Source organism: Thermobia domestica, chromosome 8 (assembly GCF_964235325.1).
Source record: "Thermobia domestica chromosome 8, izTheDome1.hap1.1, whole genome shotgun sequence".
In the NCBI taxonomy this organism is placed as follows: domain Eukaryota; kingdom Metazoa; phylum Arthropoda; class Insecta; order Zygentoma; family Lepismatidae; genus Thermobia; species Thermobia domestica.
This window is the reverse complement of record NC_137461.1, coordinates 160105075-160128105: the sequence shown is the minus strand read 5'-3', so window position 1 is coordinate 160128105 and position 23031 is coordinate 160105075. Positions and strand designations below refer to the sequence as shown.

At 34.3% G+C, this 23031-nt stretch overlaps 1 protein-coding gene across 5 annotated transcripts in view; it reads right to left on the bottom strand.

The window, feature by feature from the left end:
- LOC145693315 (clavesin-2-like) overlaps nt 1–23031 on the bottom strand; it is a 159172-nt gene that overhangs the window by 12212 nt on the left and 123929 nt on the right. For all 5 annotated transcript variants that reach the window (XM_081769193.1, XM_081769192.1, XM_081769191.1 and 2 more), the window contains 2 exons: nt 21505–21615; nt 15664–15808 (listed from right to left, as the gene is read on the bottom strand). In XM_081769193.1, the coding sequence (XP_081625319.1) occupies nt 15664–15808; nt 21505–21615 (256 nt within the window). The remainder of the gene's footprint in view (nt 1–15663; nt 15809–21504; nt 21616–23031) is intronic.

Sequence of the window (23031 nt, the reverse complement as noted above, 5' to 3'; positions counted from 1 at the left end):
AGCCTGTTTGATAAATAGGTAGTATGTTACGTGCTTCCAGATATGAATGAAGGCGGCAAACGAGAATTTTTTCTAGTAGCTTACTGAACACTGAGGTAAGTTGGATTGGTTTATACGAGCTGACAGAATGTATAGGTTTGTTTGGTTTATGAAATATGCAAATTTTTTATACTTTCCATTCCAGTGGATAGAAACCAGTTTGTAGGATGAAATTGTAGATTGCTACAAGGAGAACCAGCAGTGATTGTGGAGCTTATTGGATATGACGGTAAGAGACGTTATCAATTCCCGGTGCTGTGTTCTTTTTCCGCTTGAGTGCGGTTTGAAGTTCAGCAGTGGAAATGGGTGCTGTAAGAGGATGCTCCGGATCAATGACGTGCTCTGTGGAAGGCTACAAAGCAGGGATGCTAGATATATTTATCCGTTCTGAACGTGTGGAAGTGGCGTATGGAGTAAATACTGTCTGTAACTGAGTAGCAAAGGCGTTTTCTTTATCTTGATCCGAAAAGAGAGGTGTGCCATGGTCAATGAGAGGATAGGTAGTTTTGATGTTCTTTTCTACAAGTTGATTGAAACGCTTCTAATATCGAGAAGGATGTACGTCCTCAGATAAGTTGTTACATGTTTTAATCCAATTTCTACGTTTATACGAATCCAGATAGTTCTTAACTGTTCGTTGCCATTGACGGTGGTGCTGAAGAGATTCACGGTTCCCTGTTCGATGATAGTCGCGAAGATGTTGTCGCGCTTTCTGTGCAAGTGCAAAGTAAGTTGGAGGCAATTTCTGCTTATAAGGATGTATTTGGTCTATTGGAATGTGATGAGAGCTGCGTTGTATTGCAGTAGTGACACTATTGAGACAAGAAGCGAGGTCTGTGTAATTGGTAGGAGGTGTTACACTATGAAGAATATCCTCAATTTCTTGTCGGAATTCAGGCCAATGAGCCTTATCATATCTCAAGACGGAGCGAGGCGCAATAACAGGACGAGTTGGAAGTCCATGTGTCAATGATAGTTTCACTGGATGATGGTCACTACCAATAGAATCGAGCACTTGAAGCTGGCACTTATTAATGAGATTCAGAGATGTAATGACAATATCTGGCGTAGTTTGGCTTATAGGCCTGGTGTGCTTAGGAAGAACATGAATATAGAGCTGAAGATGGTCAGTTATATACTCTTGAAATTCATCTTTTTCTCGAGCACTCCGACTTTGGATATTACTATCTGCCATGATAATGATATTGGGAAAGGCATTCGCTATGTATCTGAAATATTCTAAAGGTAAAGGTTGGCGTGGTCCAATATATATCGTGCTCAAATTTATGGTTATTTACGGGAAGTATATGGAACAAAGTAGATACTCCGGTATATTATCGAAAGCTTGTGTGTTATATGTTCTAATTGAGTATTTTGGAGAATGTCCTATTGCGACTCCACCTTGGCCACGAGACATGTGGTGGTGATAATCATGACGTAGTAGCAGATATCCAGGAATGCGAGTTAACATATTCGGATTCAATGCAGTTGCATTGAGTGCAAATACGTTGATATGTTCCTTGAGTAACAGAGCTTCTAATAAGCGTCTATGTTGAAAAAATGATCGGATATTAACAAAGAGGAAACTAATCCCAATAATGAAAAGTATATATATGAGTTTAGACTGCAGTTTCCAGAGATCCAACATGGAAATGAACATAATTGTTGGAATATGTGACATGAAGATTTATGTGAAAAAGTGATTTTGCGGCAGAAATGATATGTTGGGTAATATGGGCTCTCTGGAATGGAAAGATGTTTTGAAGTACTAAACTGGTGAAACGGAGTAAATCTTCTACTGTGAATGGAGGTAATATGGATTGGTTAGGTTGAACTGTAGTGTCTGTCGTTTTTAATGGTACAGTTAATTCCGGTCGTTCAGGTGTTGGGACTGGTTTAGCCTTGCAACGGTAGCTGTACGTAGGATGAAGTCCACTACCACATGTATTACATTTAGGTATCACTTTGAGATTAGGACAAGTTTTGGTGTTATGTAGCCACATTTCGGTTGATTATGACAAAAGCGGCTGAGTTCCAACCTATAACTTTGGATTCAAACCTTTGATTTACGGTTATTTGTGATTTGAAGTTAAAAAAAAAGACAAATATTTTAAAGTGTGCATACTTTAAATAAATTATTTAAATATACCTTTCTTTCATAAAGTTTATTCTTTTTTAAATTATTGTTCAAAGCATTCGTATTTTAATAAGCCTTTTCCAAAATTAATGCAAATGAATTGTGCTGCCATCTTTGGAGTTCTTTTAAACTATACGTTTGTGGACGTTTATATGTTTGTGGACAATTCTTTCGATGATGAGATCTCGGAAACTATAGGCTCTAGAAAGATCACGTTTTCACTGATCAATTGCAAATTTTATGTAGATTGTCCAGTTTTAATTGAATATTTTTTTTTTAAAAAAAGCATGACAATTATTTCTTTACTACATTTTTACGGGTACATTGGAAGTGTTGAAATTAGGTATAAAAAAACTAAAGCATCTTATACTGCGCATTATACATTGCAACACTACATAATTGTATACAGAGGTTGCATACAACTCAGGTCTTTGTTTCATGGCCAAATTATAATGAGAAACGAAGGATAACCATTTCTCCACTCTAAGTTAAATCTTTATTGTTTGGAGTGTTTCGCTCAGTGAACACCATATATCCCTGACATTATAATTAATTGTGTGTGTAATGTATTTGCTTATTACATACTGCATGCAAGAAGAAAGAAAACATTGGTCATATATGAATTAAAAACTCCAACCGGAAGTAGGCTCAAAACTTGTAAACGGTGCGAGATATTGAAAAAATAATCGACAAAATCTCCCCTTTATTGTATCTCTTGCTAATTTTTATCAAGACGTCTTTCACATCTATCTGTAAAGGGACATGTACAGATGTGAGGAATGATAAGGTAACTTATGTTCATATGTAAATGATGTGCTGTGTAGCTAGCGCAGGTTCAGCTAGTGGAAAATTATAATCTTATATTATTACAATTTATATTATTAATAATAAAAAAAATCAAACAAATGTGTCACAATGTCATGGATGTTCAGTAAAGTGTGCCGTCAGACAGAAAAGGTTAGAAACCACTGTGTTAAAATCACTCTTACCCATTAAGATGTAGTGGATTGACTCAACAAATTCGGTTGAGATAATCGATCTAGCTATCTATTACAGAAAAAAAACTTAATTAAAAACTCCGATTTCACTCATGAGTTATTGTGTTCAGTAACGGATGGACGGGCTAAAATTAGCATTTTATAAGATCCACTCATAGTGCTGCCAAAATGTCTCGGTCCGCGGCAAAAATGCGAACTAAACTCTCACCCTCGACACACCCACGCCTTGAGGCAATAAGGGTTCAGATGTTGCTAAGCGAGAGAGCCTTGCAGCCGTGGAAGTGGAATTCCTTGAGCAGATAGAAGCGCTCAGAACGGAAGGCTAGGTGTCAAGTCAATGTGGTTTGTCTATAGTATGATCTTAATAAACTTAAGGGATCATTTAAAATACTCTGAAGCTACTTTTCCTTCTATTCTATTATTGAAGAAGTGCTTGTTCCTCACAACAAAGAAAAATGTTAGTGAGACAGATGCATGTTGTCTTTTGCTCCGGAATATATTTGAAGCTTATAAGAGGCAATAAATATGTTCTTTGTTTTTTTGGTTTCTATGCTGCCCACATATTAAAACGAAGGTTCCGCAACACCCGATTTTTTAAAATAAATAAACCAAATTCGAGTTATATATTAATACTTTTTTTAATGAACTTGTTTAAGAATAGGTCCGACAGATGGCAGGATTAGCTAGGCAACTTTCCATTTCACAAGACAGGTAGATCCCTCTAACGAAGAAAAGTTGCAAGACAAATATCAGTATTGGCAATGCAAACACATTTTTATGCTTATGCTAATTGTTATCATTAATAATTATTGGAATGATTTGCAAAATTATTCAGCTGGATACTAAATTATACTTCATTTAACTATAAAATTGTGTTTAAAGTAATTTGAAAAGTAAATGTTACTTTACATGCAATCCATATCAAAATTTTTAACAACCTTTGACAGACTTATATAGTTTCTATTTAATATTCTTAATATTTGAACGCTAGTTAAGGTAAGCAGGGATTTATTTGTAGCCGGGGAAGCCTGGGAATTTCCCCCCTTCTAAGTTTTCGATTCCCTGTTTCTAGGTTTAATTCAATCTTCCCAGCCTGGGAAGATGTTTTCTACCTTTCTTAGGCTATACAATCTGTTTTAAAGTACACTAATTTAACTCCATATTTTAGTAATAATCCTTTACTTTTTTAGTATGTTTATTGTTGCGAGCTATGCTGGTCTTGTTTATAGAATTCTTTCCCGAAGAAAAATCTTGCAACTGATACCACTGATTATCGTACTTCATCTGAGTAGCGGAGTATTATTATTATTATTATTATTATTATTATTATTATTATTATTATTATTATTATTATTATTATTATTATTATTATTATTATTATTATTATTATTATTTTCAGTTATCATTGAGCAGTAACTGCAGTTGTGAATTGGTAGTTTCTTCGTTGACAAGCACCTTAGAAAGAACATAAGGAAATGTATATTAGACTATATTTTAATAAAGGAAAAGCTCCTGACGATTAAAAGGCAAATAATTCCGGTACACAAAGTAAGAGGCTTTCGTCTTAATTGTGAATGAAATTCGTGTTAAAAAGACAACTGTGATATTTAGAACTGCCTATGTTATTGCCCAAAATCGTCTGTCGTTTACCGTGCATCTTATTAAATAGTAAGAAATATATAGAATGAACCTCGAACAAGTTCTCTACTCTAATGTTACGTGTTCAGATATTATTGGCTTTGTAGCTACAGAAATGAACGAAAATTGATCCAGTATCTTGCGAATTTCGAGCTAATGATGGACGAATCCTCTACTGTGTCTCATAAATCTGTTCTCACTGTGTATATCCGTACTGTAGTTAATCAGGTGCATAGCAATATATTTTTAGGTTTATTTGAGTTATAGGTAAAACAGGCAGAGAGGTTTGTGATTCCATAGTTAAAACATGTGAAAGTATGAATCTTTCCCAAATTATATTATGGGAAAGACTTATAGTAGTTTGTATTGATGGCGCAAATAACATGCAAGGCGAAATAAATTGTGCTGTTTCTTTACTCCAGTGAGAATTAAACACCAATTTATTTGTGTTTCACTGCATGAGTCATAAGCTGGAACTGGCTGTTCACAACGTTGTAAATACGATTTCAGATATGGTTTATTTTCAAAGCCTTGTTGAGAGATTGCACAGTGTTTACTCAATGTCCCCGAAGAACAGGGGAGAAATTGAATTGATATTAGGAGAACTAAGTATTCGCTTCTATAATATTACTAAACTTTTTGATGTACGGTGGTTAGGCTCTTCATACCGTTCAGTAGAAGCATTGCGGAAGTCTACCCTGCGCTAGTGGAACACTTTCTAGAAGCTTCTACAAATTTGCAGAGAAGCTTTCAGCAGCGTGCAATATTTTCAGATCTGTACGTAAAACTCACTGAGTGGAATTTTGTTTATGAAATGTCCACGATCCGAGATGCACTGGAACCTCTACATATCCTTAGCCTGTTTCTACAAGAAAGGTCTGCATCCCTTTTACAGGTAATAAGCTAAATTGAAAAAATGTAAATGTTCTGGAAGCGTTGAAAGAAAAGTTTGAAGAAACTGGTCAGTTTTGTGGAGTCTCACTGGCAAAACCCTTAGAGATTTCTCTTGAAAAGTACCGGAAAATAAGACTGCAAGGGTATAGCAGATAAGATACGCTCGAAACGTTCAGTAGGGCCGAGGTTTTTCAACGATCCAATTGGCGAGAAGAATTGTCTGCAAAAATGTTAAACGGAGACAAAGAAGTAATGCAAATTTCAAAAATAAAATAAAAAATAAAAGAATTAAAATTTTTCCCTGATGATTCAGCTAAAATTCTGCAGGAATTTCTAGAGCATAAGGTGAAACTTAATATTGGCCTAAATCTACAAAATCTTAACATGGAAGTCAGTGTTCTTCCAGTTTCTTTTGCAGAGTGTGAGAGAGGCTTTTCCAGCTTAAACTTCCAGCATACAGATACTAGAAACCATTTGTCTGTAAAAACCCTTGAATTTATTCTTTTCATAAACGTTAATGGACCAGATATTACCTCGTTCAATGCAGAAAAATATGCCATCAGTTGGATAAAAAATGGACATCATGACATCATGCTATCATCAACAAACCATCTGGGGAAAAGACGGTATCCGATGTAAAACAACCTCTTATTGTTACACTATTCTAAAGTGAGGTACGGTGTGAAAGTATTTTTAACTTCCAAAGACAGTGTTAGATAACATGCTGAAGATCATGCTTCAGCTTAACCCTTTCTTTGTTCAATTCTAGATTCATTTGAATGCCAGTATGTTTTGTTGGCCAAAAGTTTACTTTCAGCAGAACATTGATAAGTGCACACACCCCTGAATCTAATTTTATTAAGTACAAGGAGCAAAATGGTACTAAAAGTTATTTATGATGAGGAATGACATTTAGTAGCGTCTTTCCCCTTCTATTTATTAAAATTAGGCTCAAATATACGTGCACCTATCGCTGTTCTGCCCAAAGTAAACTCTTACCTCTTGTTGTATTTATTGTTCGGGCGGGGAATTTGGTCTTTAAGGACCAAATTAGAACAGACTAAAGAATTATTTGTCATAGCAAAACCGTTTTACGTAGGAGTGTGACACTTGTTATGACAAGGTGTTCAGATTGCAATGCAACAATAGAGCTTTTACTGAGTGCTCTACACTTGTCCTCAGAAGTAGGACAAAAAGTAGTACGGTAACTAACGCATGGAATATAATCTACCTAACCATATCTTATCTAACGTACCTATTCGTATTTACTATAAAATTGTTTGTAAAAAATTTAAAAAAATGATGAGCTTGGGGGCTCCTATCAAACTAGTACCATAATTTCAAAGTAGGTAGATTTAAAAATAAAGTTGTCCCAACCCCACTTTAAAGTTATTCTGTTATATGGAACACAATATTGCATAAATATTCCCCCCTTCTACAAAATCCACAAATAAATCACTGAAGGTAAGTATACATATATTACAATATTATGCGTCTATATTGAATTGCGACAAATGAGATAAACATAAACAATGTTTCTAAGATGTTCCCACTGTTTTCTTAAATTTGTATTAGCAAGGCATATAGAATAAAAAACTCATTTGACCCAACATTAATTCTTTTCTTTTTTTAAAAAAAACGAACATAGTTGCAACATGTGAAATAAAAAAAACAAAATAATATATATTTTACTCAGAGTACTGGCTCCAGAAAGCCTTGAAAGAGTATTGTGACAACAAAAATTCTGCCTTTTTACAAATCAAAAATCTTAACCAGAAGAGTGAACAATAACATTCTGCTTTTCTAGGAAAAATACTTGTGTGAACCTCAAAAAAAATCACATCTTTAAAATTCAACAGGGAGAAATAGTGTTTTTATTATGTTCAAGCAACTATAGAAGAGAAGAAAATATGGTAATCAAATTAGAGTTTTCAACAGATTTACACGTTTCATGGCCCCTACATGAAGAAAAAGTTATTTTTGAATCTAGACTGTTCAACGTATGAAGGCCAATTCATTTTCTTCCTATATCCTAAAATACGAATAATTTATTGAACAGAGAAAGTAAATTATAGTGTTTTTCTTAAAAATGACTCGAACGATTTTGTTCATATTTTATGCATCAATATTTCATTAACAACTCTATACTATGGTATAAGTCACTTATCTAAAAAATAAAGGAGAAGGGTTGTTTACTCTTGAGGGTGGATTTTTTTCACACGCTTTTATCAAAAAACTACACAGAAAATTTTGTTCACACTTCATAAATAAATGTTTTATTAAATTATCCTTGTGTTATTTCTTAAGAAGCGACCCACAATGGGCAATTTACTCTGGAGGGTGAGTTTTCTCCGGATGAAATTTTCTATAAATGTGTTATAATTTTGTTTGTATTTTATAAATAAACGTTTCAGTAATAGCTGCAGCAAAACATAATTTTGTTTAAGGATTTGGAGCTAGAAGGTTTAGTGCGTTGGCTAGTACCATTTATTTTAGCCTACCGTACATCTTGAATTCAGAAAACAATCTACGTTCCGCAGGACCTTAATGTGTTGTGGAAAGGTGGTATATATCTATATCTATATCTATATCTATATCTATATCTATATCTATATCTATATCTATATCTATATCTATATCTATGTATCTATATTTATAAAAGTCCGTTATATAAGTCCGGACGGTGGTATATTATACAAATATACGGAATCAATTTTCTCATACATTTACTATGGAAATTTGTACGGAGCATGCGTTATCCATATGCTACATAGGTATTGCCCTTTCCCCTCTTACATGTTACATTATGTCTTTGCAGGATGTCTGACATCTAAGAGTCTTCCGTATATCCATACGTACACGTATGTTACATACGTCAGCTATATGTTATATATGTTTATCCATATGTAAGGTCTTAACCGCCTATATACAGTTCTTTCTTTCGCACGAAAAGTACGTATATCGAAACACTTCTATGGAAAGTATTTATAAAACATACGTTTGTTGCAGAAATTACGTTGAGTCTCAATACTACAGATTTACGCACTACAGATAACCTACATACAACTACGGGATTTACGTACGCCACATACGCTTTTCTTTTTCTTTTTTCCTTTTTTCTTTTTTTTTCTTTTTTTCGTCTGATCCTAACTTCTAAGTTTTCCATACTCATTTTCAAATCGCAAGGTAAAGAAACTGACCATTCTTCCCATTCTCTAATCTTATCGATCCAACCAGGCTAGAATAAGTGCGTAGAATCTACTATCGAGTAAAATACTCAGGCTTAGAGATAATATAAAAATGATGACTATAACACATGTCAGATTTCTTTAGAGGACACCACATTTTCTTAAAGATTAAACATTCCACCCCAAGCTAAAATAATGTTCGATCGCTTTTATCTCTACTCAAGGTAATCAGATGTTGTCTATTGTTTAGGAGTAGATTTTCCTTTCAACTAATTCTTGAATTTTTTAGTTTTTAATTATCTAAATTTTCCGGTTTCTCATAGATAGATTATTTTCGTAATCATTTTATACATTTCTTTTGGGATATTAGTATGCGGAAGAGGACATTTTCTCCTAAATCAAGATGGTAGAGCCAGATATTTTAGGAGATATATGTAACACTGTATAATGTTTTTTCACCACTTACAGATTAATTACTCGTTAATAAAAGGCAAGGGAAATACTCCATTTTACAATCAATGTGTTTAAAAGTATCCTTAAAAATGCGTCAGTGATCGTGAGATATTTGAGTACTTTTGTTTAAGGTTAACCAATTGTCTTATACTCAGAGCTGAAATAAGTAAATTTAAAAGATAAATTCATATTTAAATTTAAGAGAATATTTCAGGGAGCAACTTTCTCGAAAACTTTCTGACTTTCGTGAGATGTGTCTCGTGTTTGCTTTGAGATTTAAGGATTGCCATTGAAATCAGTCAAAAATGGGAGTGAATTCACTTGAAATGAGAAGGCTTCTGTACTGAGAATGGCACATGTAAACTTATATACGAAGATACATTAACTTCCCATTTTTCGCAGAGGTATACAGCGTGATCTCAAGGAAATAAAGCCTCCCAGAGATAATTGCTGATATTAAGAGAATAGGAGAGTTTTCTACCCTCCAGGCTCCGACAACTAAACCTTTCATTTCAAATTAACATACATCACGGATATAAACATTAACACCGCGCCTCTTTTACTTAATGTAGCTCATACCATTTAGAAGCTATTGCGATCAGGATGGAGCGGAATCAATCAATCGGGAACACGGCACTAGTCCTAAACGGCACAAGTTTTAAACTACACTAAATCTCTCGTGCTCTATTCCTAAACGGTACTAGTCCTAAAAAAAATCTCTTGCGGCGCTTCCAGCGTGTGTATGCTAAGAATAGTGTTGAAGCAGTGTGCGTAGGTAGCGAATATCGTCATGTTTTATCAAATATATAAGTTTGTAGTTTGTAACAAAGATGACCAAAGGAGTGAATGGGTTATTATCCTCTGTGAGTCATTGAGGTTTTAAGGGATCTTTTAAAATTAACTTAATTAAATAATTAAAATCAATAGACTTTAAAATTTATTTAAAATAAGTATAATGAATACAAGAACAAGAAGGTTTAATCAAGGCTGTACCCAGGATTGGGTGGGAGGCATTGAGGTACGAACCATTGAATCAGTTTAGAAGCAATACCTGAATTTGGGTTTTTTGAGTTTCTGTGTTTTACGTTATTATACAGCGCCGAGATTACGAAAGACGAGAACTAATATTAACATGGGCTCCGAAACACGCCCGAGGTTTGATTTCGTTGCATCTAGGGGTGTACAAATCATCTGTAAGATCAACCCTCACAGTCTAGGCTTTACCTCACCACACTATCCACCTCTGAGAGAGTTGCATTATACAGGACCACGCCACGGCCCTAACTGCAATGCCCGCCTTTTTTGGAACATGTGAGGTAAATTTACGAAGATACGAAATGTATCAAAGCAGATGAGTATCCCTGATTTATAACTGCACAGGGGACGAGAATCGAATTCTAGAGGAAAAAGAAACACTTTAAAAAATAAATTTATGGAAGATCTTTCACCAACATCAATCACAATCAGTAGAAGTTACTTTTAAGCGTGCAGAAAGTTACGCTTTCTGCACTCCACAGAGTATTTCTTGCAGTTCTGAATGCTTAACTGCTTTCAGAAAAGCTTCATAAAATACGGTTTACATGTATTTAATTCATTTTTTAATCTATACTATAGAATTGAAAGTAACTATGTTTGTGACTCTTAATCCCTTGAACCAACCGAACGATCTCGATGGAATTTTCAGCATAGATGAGGTTCGGATCTGGGAATACTTTTATCTATTCACTTTGACGGAACAAAGTAGGAACGGGGAGGAGTCATACAAAACTCAATAGAGCCCTATATATATATATATATATATATATATATATATATATATATATATATATATATATATATATATATATATATATAAATTAAAGTGCCCACGTTTGTGAGTTAATAACTCTTGAACCACCCGACCGAACTCAATCAAATTTTCAAGATAGATGAGGTTCGAACCTGCGAATTTTTCTTCATCATTTAGCTTTTGCGGTAGAACTTAGGGGAGGAAGAGATGGGAGAGATATATAAAAAAAATAAAACGAAAGGGAGATATATATATATAAAATGATCGAAAATGACCGATATTAGTGTGGGAGTATAGTTTTCGGGTTCACTGAGAAAAACAGTGACACTTCCGAATCCAAATTTAGTCCCGCAACTTGGGAGAGAGGGAGATACACAAAATGATCAAAATGACCAATATTGTTGTCGAATTTATAGTTTTCGAGATTGCTGAGATGGACACAGACATTTCCGATAACGTTCAAATCCAAATTCAGCCACGCAGCATGGGGTGAAGGAGGGGAGAAATATAAAAATGATCGAAAATGACAATATCAGAGAGCGCTTTGTTAATATTAAAAAGTGACTGAGTAACGAAACATATCGAGGATTTTTTTGAAAATTTAACCCAACGAAGCGGGTAATTGATGCTAGTTTATTATAATGAGATTAGCCTTTGGTCAGCTGGGGACTTTGTTCCCATACCTTCCGTTTGCTCGACCTGCGGCCTCGCACCTTGTATTTCAGTCTTTGCTTTTTAATACTCCACTTATTCATTCACATTTTATTTTTACAGCAATCTTTGCTTTGTCATCCAAAAGTATCGATTGCTCGAGACTAATACCATTTCTACCTTTTGTTAGAACATTTTTTATTTTTTGTTCTCTAGAATCAATAGTAAAGAAGCTAGGATGTTTTAGTTTTTCAAACGATCGTCAATTTGAAACAAGATGATATATTTAAAGAAAAGAAGAAAAAAGACCGTAGAAATCCTTAGGAGGATTAAGAAATAATTTTCATTTTCCCTCTACTATCATTATTCAGGAAGTTCCGAATCTCTTAAAAAATTACATGGGCTAAAATTTTAAAAATCCCATAGAACCCTCTACAAATGTGTTTGAAAAACCTATTAGCATGCCAAATTTTAAGTTTTCCATTGAAAAATAACGCTCATTTGGTTAACTAGGGCAAACTTTTCTTCTCCCTCTTAGAGCCTTTAAGAAAAAAAACTTCTGACAATTTTTCTGTAGATTAGCTTCAGGAGGCTAAAAACATGTAAAATTTCGGAAGTATTCTACTCAACAGTCATGGAGTATAGAAAGCGTGCCACTTAAATAACATGGGCATAACTTTTTTCAATTCACCCATAAAATCTTACTAAAGTTGGAAACTTTTTATTTTTGTAATTTATTTAGATAACACTATCAAATACCTACAAGCATACCAAATGTCAAGTATTTATTCCGATTCCAATTAATTAAAGTTGGAAGTTATTTTACGGAAAACAGGAAAATTCAAACTACATATGGCAATAATAGAAGCAGACCACAAATATACACCACTTCACCTAAGCCAGTCGGAAGAATCGAAAGTAATAACAACGTTACCAACTGCAGATTACATAAGGAAACAATGGGGAGGAAAAGCCACTACATGGACGATTCTTAGAACAAGTCAACCGGGAACACGTAGATAGTGAAACGATTTCAATGGGTGAAGATAGATTTGTACCCAGAAACAGAGGGCTTCATGGGAGGAAAACATGACCAGGTAATAAATACATAACATTACAAGAACCACATCTTGAAAGACGTCGCAATTCAAGTTGACAAGTACAGAAGATGTCAAATATATCAAGAAACAATACAACATATTACAAGTGGATTCTCAATGATAATGCAATACAAGGAAACACACAACATAGTTGCAAAAATCATACATTAAGAAGTGGCAAAGGAAAGAAAAATTATACTAGAAGTACCATATTACAAATACCAACTGGAAGCCATATTAAAAATAGACAAACACAACTTCACTGGAACAAAACAATACTAACCAATAAAGAAGTACATTATAGTATACCGGATATCACAATAAAAATCAGAGAAGGAGAGCTACATGTAATAGGCATCACAATACCAAACACAACAAATCTGCAGGAAGCACATAGAGAAAAAAACAGAAAAATACAACCAACTAGAACAAAACATCAAAAATCAATGGAAGGCCAAAAATGTAAAAATAATACTACTAGTAATATCGGATACCGAAGTGATATACAAGACACTGAAAACTGGATTTGAATAGTTGGAATTGAAGAAAAAGGCAAACAAAATGCAGAAGAGAGTAGTATTGGATACATGCAAAATTGAAAAAAAAAAAAAAAAAAGAAACTTCCTGTAAATCCCAGAATAAAGGGAGAAAACAGGGAGGAAAAATTATATATTTGGGTGACTCGTATATTATTATATCATCTGCTTACAAGTAAACCTTACGTTTGGGTGAATCGAGTTGCTGACTGAGACACATATGAGAAAGTAGTACTAAATGTGGTCAGTATTTCAGTGAAGTTGTAGGTGCGAAGCTCCAGGAGTTTAGGAGATACAGCTACCAGAACATCACATGGAAGTACAGAATAGTCTTCATACAGTTGGAGGTAAAAGCTCTGTAAGATCTCTTGTAACGACAAAAGGTGAATAACAAATATATGGGTATATATTAGGACTAGGGGGAAGTCATATAGTAAGGGTATACCTGACGGCGGCTATCTTGAAATCCGCCATTTTGAATTAAGGTTAAGTTTTTAAAATATGAATAGGGTCATGTGATACATGACTTAAGGCGCAAATTTAATCAGAAGAACAATGGTCACGTTAATTTTGAGTTACGCACAATTGGTAAAAAGTTATAGGAAAGTTGCAGCATATGTATTAGTCCTTTACCTCACCTTGTAAATTTTGTTTTAATGATAACAATTAAATAAAAAGCAGGTGGATAAATATTAGGTCTATGGTAAGAGTTGCCTTGATGGCGGACATGTTCAAATCCGTCATTTTGAAGCAGGCAAAAGTTTTAAACAAAACGCATAACAGTGATACCTTATTAATAGCAAATTTTACCATAAATCCAACGGTATAACCATTTTTGCTTTATCATTAACCAGCACAAAATTAAATGGATCGCTCCTACTGCTTTGACGGATTTGTTAACGACAGATGTGTCAAATGTAACTCGATTGACTTACTCAGGTGTGCTCGCTGTGAGCAGAGCATTTGTGCAAATCATGCACTCTTTTCTGAACTACATATTGATTGTACTAATTGAGGACTCTTATGAAAGAAAGACCCAAGTTCAATTATAACTCAATTCCTATTTGGTCATTTTTCCTTAAATTAGCAACTTGTTTATGCGATAACAAATGCTGGTTAATGATAAAGCAAAAATGGTTATACCGTTGGATTTATGGTAAAATTTGCTATTAATAAGGTATCACTGTTATGCGTTTTGTTTAAAACCTTTGTCTGCTTCAAAATGGCGGATTTGAACATGGCCGCCATCAAGGCAACTCTTACCATAGACCTTATATTTATCCACCTGCTTTTTATTTAATTATTATCATTAAAACAAAATTTACAAGGTGGGGTAAAGAACTAATACATATGCTGCAACAATATTCAATTTCCTTCTAACTTTTTACCAATTGTGCGTAACTCAAAATTAACGTAACCATTGTTCTTCTGATTAAATTTGCGCCTTAAATCATGTATCACATGACCCTATTCATATTTTAAAAACTTAACCTTAATTCAAAATGGCGGATTTCAAGATGGCCGCCGTCAGGTATACCCTTACTATATGACTTCCCCCTAGTCCTAATACATACCCATATATTTGTTATTCACCTTTTGTCGTTACAAGAGGTCTTACAGAGCTTTTACCTCCAACTGTATGAAGACTATTCTGTACTTCCATGTGATGTTCTGGTAGCTGTATCTCCTAAACCCCTGGAGCTTCGCACCTACAACTTCACTGAAATACTGACCACATTTAGTACTACTTTCTCATATGTGTCTCAGTCAGCAACTCGATTCACCCAAACGTAAGGTTTACTTGTTAGATGAGAAATGGAAAAAATACATAATAATAATAATAATACTAAAATTAACTCTACAGCCTATGGAATCCACAAGTTCAATGCTGCATTCACAAAAGCTCTTTATTGACTTCTAAGCAAAACTGGATCCAATTTCTACTTTGTATTCCTATTTCTATTAGATTCATCTTAATATTGTACTCCCACCTGCAGTTAGGTCTTCGCAATAGTCTTTTTCCGATTGAGTTCCCAATTAAAACTTTGAAACCGTTTTATTTGATTCCATTTTAGCTACATGATTTGCCCACCCGAGCCTCCTAGACTTGAAGATCCTAACAATGTTTGGCAAATAAACAGTATAAATTATGAAGTTTCCGCCATTCCCCATTTCCGTCCCTCTTGGGTCGAAATATTTGCCTCAGGATTTTGTTCTCGAATAATAATAACAATAATCACCATCAAATATTTTGGAGTTCTCTTGCAGAACCTGGACTAGCCTCGTAGGATTGGTGGAAGGTAGAGTTCCTCCAAGAATTTCTGTCAAACATTTCCTTGGTACATATTTGTGAAGTTCATCGTAATTGGATCCATGTAAATATATCTGCAAAGAAAACAGACAACAAATAAATATTATGAATTGACATCCTTATATCTCATTGGTTGTTTCTTATAATCATTTCGCTTTGTTTCATAAAACTAAATTCTTTGCTCAAGTGACTCATAACAAAGAATGCAGCTTTTGTTCTAAAATAGGAAGTAAAACGGAAAACGATTAGCACATAGGTCTATAATAGATTATAGTAGATCATTAGAACTCATAAATATATCTCTGGCGGAAAAAGAACACAGTAGCAGAAACACCCTATTGAGCTAAGGTTGTGCAATTTATTACAACAGAACCAAGAAACGAGTTACTAGGAAATATGATACGAACATACAGTAGATTAGTAATTTTTATACTTATGGATTTACGTTCTACTTCTAGTGATGCTGCAGGTTCATTAGCTTAGTAAAAGTATAGTTAAACAAAGTACTTGTGTTCAGAAATTTGTAAAGGTGTACGATGGTTCAGAGGTAGAGCGGCAACCTCTGATATGAATAGTCCTGTTTCATTCCCAGACCATGTGAGTTTGTGGTGGACAACAATGTATCTGTTGGCTTTCCAACGTGGACCCATTTTTTCTCATGATATTATTCCAACGATTCTTTCATAATTATTCACTTTCATCAAACACTCGTTTCCTGCAGCCTAAAGGGCATAATGAAACACGTTAAGTTAAAGATTTCATTTTCTTATTCTCAGAAAATCGTAATATGATGAAAATCAATTTTCTAAAATAATAATAATAATAATAATAATAATAATAATAATAATAATAATAATAATAATAATAATAATAATAATAATAATAATAATAATAATATCAGATTTACAACAATTTGCAGAATTTCATTGTTTTGATTTTTATGGCTACCGACGCTACAGATATGAAATCAATAGGAAAGAGAATGAAAAGAAAAAAAATTAAATAAATATAATACCATGCAATTCTCGCGATAGATTAAGGAATACTTAAGACGTTAATAGCATTCAAATACGTTATGGTTCAGTTTCATTTGGTGCCTTCAGTGCAAAAGGGAAAGAAGATTACGCTTTGGTCATTTTGGACATTTTTCATCTTTGAAGTCTCTACCTGAAGCTGCTTTCAGATCTCAAAAATTCATGTTCAAATGTGTTTAACTCTTATAATATAAATAATAATGTTGTTTCCTTGTACTTCCAAGGCGTATTCTATAAATTTTAACTATCTTTTTCTCACAACTTTGGAAATGTAATTGATTCACTTGTGCTCTGAACGATCCATTTCTTTACTTTTTAAACTTCTAGTTTATGTATTCAACGGTTACAACAGTATTTTTCTTGGATTTATTGAACATATTAGTAACCGCAGTTGTGGAAAACCATACTCAGGGGGATAATCCAAGGTCGAAACTGCACTACTCGAAATTCTAAACATTTTTCTAAGAAAAATAAAGCAGTAGTTCGTAAGTTCTTTTGTGCGCCTTAGATCAATGGTTCCCAACCTTTTTTGACTGATAACACACTTTACTGAACGACCGCGACTTCCTGATTCACTTATTTGATATTTTATCACTATTAATATAAAATATAATGGTATAAGAATACAAGTTTCTATAAAGTACTGACTCTAAATAGATTGAGCATTATAATTTTCAAATTCTAAAATTTCGCGATAAATCTTATGAAATTGCGTGAAATACTAATCTGTAACTAGACGGCCGTTAGAAACCACTGTCTTAGAGAATAACCCCTTGTTTCGTCCCCCTTGGCGTCCCACTTTTCTATTGTTGTCCTTCGAAGTTTAATGAGAATTTTCAGCACTGTGGCTGTTTGAAATGTAGATTTACAGTTCAGTTTGGGATATGAACCTAAATATACTTACGTTCACACATACACACACAAATATTTTGCAAAAAACGAATTTTTAGTCTTGTTACATAATTAGGAATAATATTTCATTTATAGTATCATCAATTCTAAAGAATTGTTATTAAAATACAAAGTATATTTAAGCATTCATAAAAAATATTTTAGTAGACACACTACATCAAAGAATAAAGGTATCATGACCGTCCATGTGAAATAAATAACATGCCACATCCACACGAATATTATTTTTAGATTAGTAAGAGACAGTTTCTGATCATGTATTTTGTGAGATTAATTTCTAATGAAAGTTTCAAATACAGATTCGTTGCCATTTTATACTATAATATGATAATAAAATAAGACTTAATCAAATATGAAACGAAACAGTAGAATATTAACTCCGTTACAAGATGTAACGATATAACCAGAATAACAAATAAAGACATGTAGCAGTGTCACAGCATGTATATACCTAGTGAAGGAGTTTGGTTTATCACAGTGTACACAACGCGAAAATTGAAGTTTAAATTTTTGCATTTCCCTCACACTCCATTCCCCACTCAAAACTTAAGTACAAAGAATGAATATTAGAAAACACAAAATATTTGAGTCTTTAGTTATGCTGATTGGAAAGTCATCATTTAGTTCTATTTTAGCGTTGTACTTCACGACAGATTATTATTTTGCATCAACCCGCTAATATCAACAACAATGCGGGTAGTCTACCAAACAAGGATGATAACCATAATTACTCAGACAGAAATACATGGGAACCTCTTTTTCGATTCTCCATATCTTGGATAAACTGAGTGGATCACTTCGATAAACGAACTCAATTTTCAACGAACTTAAAAAGTTCGTTACTGAATTCTTATGTATGTCTGCCTGTGTGTGTCTGTCATTTGCGATTTTTTTCAATTTTGAGCCCTCCATTTGCTAGAGCATCAAAAACTATCTGAAAGAAGTGATGGAATTTTTCGCGTCAGAAGAGTGTTCCCAAGATATTGACCAAAAAAGTTCCGATTTTGGGAGATTGAAGGAGCCATATCTCGGAAAATCATAAAAAGATGATACTTTGCGACTTTTTTCCATTTTGAGCCCTCCATTTCGAACGTGTCTCTTCGTAAAACAATATATCGTAGAACATTTTAATAAAACTCTTAAACAAAACATGTGGAAAAAAGTTTAGAACTCAACAAAATTATAAATAGTTCGTTTATAAAATACATAGAACATAGAAAGCCTGTAGAAATTAATAAGAAAAAATAATTCATTTTAAGTTCGTTCTGGCAATACTCTTGGAGCGTTCTCAACTAGTTTACTTTTGACCCATTACATCCTGGTCAAAATCAATTGGTAATCCATCAAGTAGTTCCCTAGAGTTTGTGTTTTCAGGTTGGAAACACGGATAGACAAAGTAACTATACACAAGAGCTTTTGGTAAATCAAACTCAATACTAAACATAGGTTGGAGAACTGAAAAACCAACCTCCATACAAGAAAGAAACCAGAAAAATCACTACTATTTTGAACCTTCGAACGTTTAAGAAAAGTATATATACATATATATTTAAAGAAACAATAATCTAGTGTATTTTTTTACTTAGGAAAGTCTGTTATTTTAATGCATTCTTTTTAATCTTTTGCCTTTTTTTGAAACCTTATTTCAGTATTTATGTAAATGCAATATTGTGTTTACTCAAGTGAAGTGGCGCTTCCAGTTGATGAAGGCTGCTGGAAAAGTTTCTGCAACTACTGCAAACAGTGGTGATAAGGTGATCGGAAGAAAAGAATTTTCTGTTTAAATCACCTTTGATTCGTTGTTTAAGCCTATTCGTTTATTTCTCACAGCAGTTCCAAGAAGTAATTTTGTGTGCGAAATGGAAATTTCTTCTGAATGCTTGCAGAAAATATTTTTCTTTTTACCACTAAAACAATGTGTCGAGTGACTTCATTTGGCTTTTGAAAATAAATCACCATGCAATAGTGCTGCGTACGATTGGTTTTCCGAATTTCAACGTGGTCGCACATTTCCCAGTGATGAATTTCATGACAGTCGTTCATCTAAGTCTGTTGTTGCCAGCAATATTGATGTTGTTTGTGAGATGATTGAGAGAGATGTGACCTACCATGAGATTCAAACATTCTCGAACATTGACATGAAAGCAATTCATATGATTTTGTATGGTCACCTGAACGTGAGGAAACTTTCAAGCTGTTGGATCCCACACAATTCGATCTGAACTCCAAACAGACTCGTGTCAATTGGTGTAAAGAAATGCTGGAAAGTTCAACCGAACTAAGCTAAATTTAGTGTGTTGCATCTACAAGGGGACGGAACTTAGATTTATTCATACGAACCTGAAATAAACAAGAATCCAATGTTTGGGTTCAAAGTAAGCGGAAACAAACAAAAGTTGTTCATTCAAGGAGTGATGACTAGCAAACGATTGCTTGTTTCTTCGGTTATACCAGATATTTGGCAACCATAGCTTTAGAAGATCAAAGGACTGTAAATAGTCTCAGAATGGAGATTTTAAAAAAAATAGTTTGTGTTTGTGCAAAAGTGTTTCGATCTTGAAGGGGAATACTTTGAAAAACAATAAAGCCACTTCGAGAATTTTTATGTCTTTTTCCATATTGATTGCAGATTTTTATCCACCAGCCCTCTTACAATGAGCACTAGTTTCCTAAAAAGTAGCAAGACTAATCTGGAACTGGTAGCTCTAATTTTCTAAAAACACTCACCACATATCATTTGATGATGTCTCATAGATCACCGTAACTGACTAGCTCATCGTGTGAAGATTTTGTTAACAAAGGGTGGACAAAAATATGGAAGGAACCGACCAAAACACATTACCTTGATTAATAGGGCGCAGGACGAACTTTGTATTGCAGAACAGCTTGCAGCCTGCTTGAAATGGAAAGAGGGTCTGCATGGGTTTCATCGAGATTTTAAACTATTTTTCATGCAAATCATTCAGAAGTTCTCTTTACGACGAGGAAGGTCGGTAGCACGCTCACAAATTTGTCTTCAACACTGTCGTAATGACTCAGTAATATTTGGATCGTACGATTTTGGAGGGCATGGCAGGGGAGACGCATTTTTTGGTGCTCAGTAAACCACTTCTGAACGATATGATCTGTATTTAGAAGGACTCTGTCGGCTTAGCATACCTCATAGCCACCCGAGGAACAAAGTTATTTTGATTGGATGTTCCTGGTCGCTCAAAATAGTCACATAGAGTTGGTAGTGATGTGACCTTGCAGGGCGATTATGGATTCAACAGAATACCAAGATATGGCTGTCCAAACCATGGCCGAAAAACTGCTATATTCCGCTTTCGACAGCAAACAATTCGGACTTGAGAGGCGTTCTCCACACGCAAATTCTATCGAAAGTCATGAACTGTGTGAAAGTTGGCTCATTTCATCAAATGACCGGCTTCCATTGGTCTATAATCGAAGTTGGCAGTACTGTCTTCCCTTAATAGTAATCCAATCACTGATGAGTAGTTTTAAAGTTTGTTCATAAATATCATGCTTGTGGATTTGTAGATTTCCCTAAGCACTTGTTTTCCAAATGTAAAAATCACAAAAGTCGACAGAAATATGATTTTAAAAAAATACGAAATTGGATATAAACAGTTTTATCATTAACTCCTTCTTGTAGTAAGAAGAATTATATTGTGATACAAAATATGTATATCTCAAATATATAACGTTTATTTTGTATGTGTCTACCGTAATAGAAGTTTGTTTTTAAATGATTTGTTCAGGTCTTATGTAGCTTATATTTTCATAATAGCTGTTATCCTGTGGATAATACTTAATTAACTTACCCTGCTTTTCAACTTTTCTGTCAGAAAAGGTTTGAAAATATTAAAAGCCATGCTAAACAATGTTGACTGATTGATAACATGATAGGCTTTGATTCTCATTGGAAAGCAACCCTGAAAAAAGACAAAAGAATTCTGTTATAATTGGAAGCATTATGTAAGTTACTTTATGATTAAAGAACTGTGATAAATGATACAGTAAACTCATTTATTAGCCTCAACAGAGAATGTTTATCCCATTTCTAATACAAAAGAACATTTTAGCCTATGATCAACACTAATGTACAACTTCAAAACATTTAAGAGTTATGGATTACATAAACATCTAGTCGAGAATTTTTAGATAGTCATTAATTCTAGGCGAAAATATTTAGATTTTTATGAACACAAGACGCCTCAGTTCGTCAACCAAGGTTCATAGTCCTAGTAGTTCACAGTCAGGAACACAGTTATGGTTTATTCTTAAATGAAAAAAAAAGCTCATGTACTATGTATAAAAGAAAACACGTATATGCAATATGAATGATCAATTAAAGTCAAATTATACCTGAATAATTATTTAAAAGCATCCGTATATATCGTCCGATTCAATGGATATTCTAATTAAATAATGTGTGTATGAATAGAGACTAAACTGATCACAGTTTCAAGACTCTAGCACACTAATAACACATAGATCAGGCTAATTTTATATAGAATTGAAACGAAATGAAATCTTTCAGTTTTACATGTTAAGTTTATCCCTGGTAGGCAAAAGGAGAAGGTGATGATGATGAGGAATGAAATGATAGAATGAAGAAAGTGGGAAGATACGGAACAACCCCGAGAAAACTCACGCATACGGTGGTGTTTATCCACCCAGAAGACACTTGGCGCAAGCTAGGACCGAACCAGGGGAAACCACACACCAGAGTTGAACACTCGACTACTCAGCTATCGCTAATTCTATGTAGACCACGTTGCACATTGCACGTGTGAAGCTAATCGGGCAACACTGAGTATAGTTCTGTGTGTGGATTACAGTCTATAACTGCAATACCAGATCAACGACAGCGAACGTCTATTTTGCAATATGAATTCCAGAGTGACCATATAGTGGGGCTTCCAGAGGTTGGGTTGTCGAACCTCAAAATATCTTGACGTCCAATGGTTATCGTTGGTACAGACAATGGGAAACAAAGGGTTCCTACAGCAGATATGCCTCTACAACGTACCGGCAAGGCACTAAAGAGTCGTCAGAGTAGCTTTGCTGAGGGAACAGAGAGTGTCAATGCAATCAGCGCCTCTGTACCCTCCCATGTGAGGGCACGACGAATATTTAATTACTGTTTTTTGGAGCCAATTCTAATAAGCGCCAAAGTCAGCATGCACTCACACTCGCCACACAGGACCTATAATTTCGATGTTCATGTCGATTTTAAATTTAGCGTTCCTTTCAGCAGTGAGGCTATATGGGACGTGAACCTACGGCTTAACGTGAGATCTGAACAACATGATCTTCCTTCGGGGATCGAACCCGGGTTACCCGTG